The sequence below is a fragment of the Juglans microcarpa x Juglans regia genome, chromosome 6S (genome assembly GCF_004785595.1).
Source record: "Juglans microcarpa x Juglans regia isolate MS1-56 chromosome 6S, Jm3101_v1.0, whole genome shotgun sequence".
Lineage (NCBI taxonomy): Eukaryota > Viridiplantae > Streptophyta > Magnoliopsida > Fagales > Juglandaceae > Juglans > Juglans microcarpa x Juglans regia.
Genome location: NC_054605.1, coordinates 2895029 through 2900709, shown reverse-complemented (window position 1 = coordinate 2900709; position 5681 = coordinate 2895029). Strand labels below are relative to the sequence as shown.

Sequence of the window (5681 nt, the reverse complement as noted above, 5' to 3'; positions counted from 1 at the left end):
CATCCAGTCAGATTGTCCATCAGGCCTCTCCTTCTCAGGGCAACTCGGCTTCTCATTTTCAAGACTACTCACCCTACCATTCAGTATATCTAATGGATTCCCAAGACCCATTCGATCTGGAATTAGCAAACTATGACCCTCAGATTATGTGATTCTAAAAGACTACTACTTTCTCAATTAGTCAGCATGACAGATGGAAGTTATCAAAAATATTATCTCCTCAGAAAAATAAAGACAAAGAACTTTATCTATACTATTCACATCAGATTATTGTCTATACTGTTCACGTCAGATTATTGTCGTTGCTCGAAATTATTGTCCAAGAAAACGACAAATGACTTTGTACATACTGTAAACCTTCACATGTTGATAGTTGGCATAAGAAGATAAGCATGTATTATTAGAATTACTGTTATGTACTGTTCTAGTGTCTATATAAAGGAGTCTATAAAGAAGTGAAAGCATTCAGAAATTCTCATCTGAAGCCTCTTCTTCTCTCATCCAAATCTCTTTAGTCTTCCTTACTCTCTAAAATCTATCTTTTATAAACCAACATTCCTTTCGTCATGTCTTTTATTGTTAACTCTTCTGAAAATTAATCTCTTTGTAAGTATTATGTCTTTAATGAAGTTGATTTTATATATCTTTTCTATCTTATTTACTTTCTCATGCATATGGTCGATTATACTGCCTATTTTACATGCTCTCATGCATATAACTAGTTATATCACCTATTATTATTATTAAGCTATTATTAGTAGTTATTTATTACCTGGGATTTACACATTTGGTATTAGTATACTATATATAATATATATAATACAATACTATATACATAATATATATTATGTATATAGACTAAATTTTAGTCTCAAAGGCCAACGGCGTCTTTTAATTGGAGCCTGGGTTGCTTTTATCTAGTTTTCAAAACAGTGTCGTTTAATTGGGATACCCCCCTGCGCGCGCGCGACCATTTCTGCTCTGCCTCTCGAGTCCCTAAGTCCTCGCAGCCGGCTCTCATGCTGTCAACAACCCCTCGTCATCGACACTGTTGGTCCGTTCTGTTCTCCTCCACTTCCAGTTGTTCTCGAGGCTACAAAATCACATATATTATTTTCCTCTCTCTCGGCGAACTAATCAGTATGTGAACATATATATGCTTTTTAATTTTCAAAATCTTACACTTACTTCATGAATCATTACAATGTTTCAATTCATTGCTAATTAATTCATTTCATTCAAGGTTTTTATTGAATTTACAGATTTAAGATTTAGGATTTTTTTACAGATTTCGAAATCTTATTAAGGTTTATATTTTATAATTTAGTTGTATAGCTTCCCTTCAAGTTGAGTTTGTATTTTATAATTGTGGAAGGTATAATTTTATATTTTATATTTTAGGATTTAGGGTTTATATATGTTGTATAGCTCCCCATTGAAGATGAACATGTATAGTTCTCCATCCAGCTGAAAATAGCTTGATTTCCGTGTGTTCTTTATTTTCTTAAATCATTACAATTTACAATGTTTACTTACATTGTGTGTATTCTCTATTTGAATTTCTTTATGTGTATTCAGAGCACTCCCAATGGATGCCCTATAATACATTTTTCTTTAAAATATAAAGAAATTCTCTTAAAAGTGTTCTCCAATGGATCTTATATTCTATCCTTTATTTTACATTCTACTACAGTAACATGCTAGATGTGGAGGAAACTATTCATCATTGTAAACATTTTAAATAAATTTCTCTCTCTCTTGTTGTTTGATTTTCCCCATTTCTTCAAAAGTTATTTATTTTTATTTTAGAACCTCTCTCTCATTCTCACACTTTCTTCTTTGCTCAGCGCCAAAGACAAAATCTGAAACTAAATTAATCTCTTCTTATCATTATATAATCTCTTCTTTTTATTTTTTGAATTAATTTATATTTTGGTTTAATTTATAAATTTGGATTAATTTAAAATAGAACATAATTATATAACATTGTATATGGAGAGATATTACAAATATCAAAAGATTTGAGGATATCATTGATAGTTAGAGAAAATATTTGAAATGAGTAAAAAAATATTAAAAAGTATAATATTTAAATGATATGAAGAAAAAATAGATAAGCTGATGTATGTTATATTGTAAAAATCAACATGTAAAATAGAAAAAGTAGATTTTGGACCGATCTCAGCATGTCAAGAATGCTTTATTGGACCGATCCATTACAAACCAGAACAACACAAACTCACAATTACATGATAGCTGATGGTTTGTACCCATATTTTCTCTCTACCAAGATCTGTCATATTGCAAGTGCATGCTTGGTTAAAGACCTTAACAGCCAAACCGTATCTATATGCAGTTGTAACTACAATATTGATTACAGCGACTATCTCGTGGTGAAAAGACTGTTATTATAACAGGCATGAAATGCAGAAGAAACTCCATCTTCAATCAAATATAGAACTTATGAGAAGATAGCAAGCCCTTTCAGACTGATGAAAAAATGTAGGAAATTTAATGAGTTTGTGGTTAGACTATCACTTAGGAAGCCAAGGAGCAGTTCCGACGAACCAGACCTTGAGTTCCAGTCAGAACACTAAGGCTTGACATCTTCATCAATGACCGGGCAAAGTCCATTCTAAAGGTTGATCCGTCATCTGAAGCATACGCCATCACCAGTCTTGCTGTCTTCTCTTCATTCATCAATTGCTGATCAGAAAAGAGGAGTCCTCTCCCCCTCAACAAGCTCCGGTAGTAGTGAGTATCAAAACCTACTCCAGATGACATCGAAGATGATAATGTCTGGAAGTAGGACAACCCCACTGCAGACTCGTTCATTTCCAATGATGTCAAGGGTGAAGGAGGAGGGTGACTGGTGGTCTGATTGCTACCCTGGCACTTCTGTCTCATCTCTTTGAGCAAATCAGGAGATATACTTGGGTCGGGCTGCCCTGTCCCATTGAAGTCAGAGATTCGTTTTTGTATGATATCACAGCCAATCTTCCCAATGCTATGTCCTCCTTCATATGATCAAGTGAACAATCAAACTCATAATTAATATCCAATGTATTTTTCAACTCCATGAACAGGGGGAGGGAAAGAACAAAGAAATCAGCGCTAGAGAGTACCTAGAAGACTGACTGTTTCTCTTTCATCAAAACCTCTTAGGGAAAAAAGGTGAAGTGTCTGTGTTATATCATTATCAGGTCTAGGAATCCCAGCCAGTGCTTCCTGATAGTATGAACTAGTGCTATCCCTGCGGCCTGTTAATACAGGATAGAAAGGGCCACCAGCCTGTGATGTATAACAGTTTACATCAGAGAACTCCTAGAAAAAGAAAAACTACAGGAAGATACTGAAACAAATTTAAAGAATACAAAAACAGAAAGTACAAGACAGAAGCATAAGAAGAGTTATGCTCCACTCAGAAGTGGAGGAAAGGATTTAAAAACCGTAAACTGTCATTGGGTCCTTAATGGAGAAAAAGAAGGGGAAACCAAGTTTAACGGCATTACTTGTCTGCAATAAGTTGAGTCTTGGCGCTCCCTACATAAAAGGATGCAAAAGAATTTGGAACTTGTTGTCCAAGTAAAAATTACTTTTAGGTCCCGTTTAGATGGTGAAAGTATTTCATTTCATCTCATCTTATCATTACAACTTTTCCAAATTTCCACATAAAATATAATAAATAATTCTTTTGAAATCTCAAAAAATAATAATATTTAAAAATACTATTTAACAATATTTTATTCAACTTTTATCTAAAATTATCTCATCTCATCTCACTATCTAAACCGCACATTAGACATCTTTAAAAACAAAGACAGGAAAAATAACACTATGCACATATTCTCAAATCATTTGCATTCAACACCTTCACAATGACTAATATGTACTTTAGAATCCAATTAAAAGACTCCTAAAAATGTAGAGACAATAAGTTTGTTTCTTGCACTTCTCCCACAGTTTCATTTAAAAGCATTATATCAAAAACACTTGTGAAATCCTGGGACCAAAATTCTTAGGCGAATACTAACAAGAATCAATGACAGACCAGAACAATGCCATCTCTAGTGGCAACAGAAACTATATCAGCACATGAAACCACCCCTGGACAAGCTTCTTCCAGCTCCTCCTTGATCAAATCAATTTTATCAAAACCTTTCAAGGACTTATTGGGTACGGCCTGCCTCTCAATGGAACGGTTTTTATCACCATTGCTGTCATCCAAGAGGATCGAAGCATCACATCCCTGATCAAGAAAAATCCCGCACATTAAAAAACAACAAACTAATCGCAATACTCATGAAACATCACGACCTATAAACGGAAAAAAGAAAAACATTAGCAAAACAAGAGCAGAAGAAGCGAAATAATGAAGACCCATTTAACAAGAACCAACAAGAAACAAGAAGAGGAAGGACGGCATACAAGAATGAAGCAGTCATGGAAGAAGAGGCGCAGTAGAGCCGCTGGGACATCCTTGTGCTTAGAGTAAATGCGAGCCATGGAGGACCTCACGATAACCTCTGCTTGTGGGCAAGTCTCGCGGTAAAAGTCGTACTCTAAGCTCGCCTCATCATTGGGAGAAACCCAAGAAGAAACGGAATGCAGGGCACCAGAGGATCTTTCACTCTCACCTCTTGGGTTTGTCAAAGATATAATCATGGGGATCGAAACCATTAGAATGAACCAGATGTTCATACAACTCGGCATCTTTGGCTCCTTCAGAATCAACGAGACAGAGAGTGGGAGAGCGGGAACTCAAAGGTGGGATGGATCGGAGCAAAATATGTACACCAAGAGATTGCAGAATGACGAATTTGGTCATCGAGTAGTGATACATGCATCTAATTTATACCATTTATTTTGCCTTTTCAATAGCTTAGTAAAAAGAATTTAAAAATATATATTCAAAATAAAATAGCACCTAAAAACACAAAAAAAAGGCTAAAATTCTAGATTATCTCTATCATTTTATATTTATATTTATTTATTTTTTTAATAAGCTACTATTTGGACATAGTAGCATTATTTTTTGGACTTTAATGTGGTTATTTAGTGAATGAGTCGTGTCACACAGTAGCCTTAGTGTTTAATACACCTTGTACATCCTCCATGTTGCGATGACATGGAAAATATGGAAATCATAGCATCTCTTTTCTGCTAATATCACAAATTGAAACCCGTGTTTAGAGCATTAGTAGTGAGCTAGGCATAGTCATATTTTGGTCAAAATTTAACTAACTTGTTTAAAACGCATACTTCAAACTCAATACGAACCGTAATTTTAGTCATTCTCTTTTTCACTGACCAAATCTAATCAGCCTAAGCTGCTAGCCAAATAATTTTCTGGCTTTAAAAAATTTGTCCCACTTGTATCTTCATAAACATGCGAAGCAAATAAGGTTCTCAAAACACATCTCCTAGAGCTAAAGCCATCCCCTTTTTCACTGGCCACCGTAAAAAACATCTACCAGATTTCAAAGCCGAAAACATCTCCTGGAGCCATCCCCTTTTTCGCTAGAAAGGGGCCTTGTCAAAAGATAGCACTTGAGAATTATTGTGAAAATTGAGAGACTTGTATCCCTACCTTGTGGACAATGTGCTTTAAAGGGGAGGAGTACTTTGACAGCTTTGTAGTCAAGGCTTATTTAGGGGGGAAGTATGTCTTGAGGCAGGAA

The 5681-nt window shown here is 35.0% G+C and overlaps 1 protein-coding gene across 1 annotated transcript; it reads right to left on the bottom strand.

Annotated features, from left to right (window-relative positions):
• Nucleotides 1-2181: 2181 nt before the first annotated feature.
• LOC121237497 (putative Peroxidase 48) lies at nt 2182-4789 on the bottom strand. The gene is made up of 4 exons (XM_041134242.1): nt 4429-4789; nt 4052-4249; nt 3126-3291; nt 2182-3017 (listed from the first exon to the last, which is right to left on the bottom strand). The coding sequence occupies exons 1-4, from the start codon at nt 4711-4713 to the stop codon at nt 2539-2541; spliced, it is 1128 nt and encodes a 375-aa protein (XP_040990176.1). The 5' UTR covers nt 4714-4789; the 3' UTR covers nt 2182-2538.
• Nucleotides 4790-5681: the final 892 nt, after the last annotated feature.

Excerpts from the sequence above, each read along its gene's own strand:
- LOC121237497 (XM_041134242.1), bottom strand. The coding sequence starts at position 4,713 with ATGCCGAGTTGTATGAACATCTGGTTCATTCTAATGGTTTCGATCCCC. Across the intron at positions 3,292-4,051 it reads CTAGAGATGGCATTGTTCTG|GCTGGTGGCCCTTTCTATCC; the intron begins GTCTGTCATTGA and ends TATACATCACAG. Across the intron at positions 3,018-3,125 it reads AGAAACAGTCAGTCTTCTAG|GAGGACATAGCATTGGGAAG; the intron begins GTACTCTCTAGC and ends GATCATATGAAG.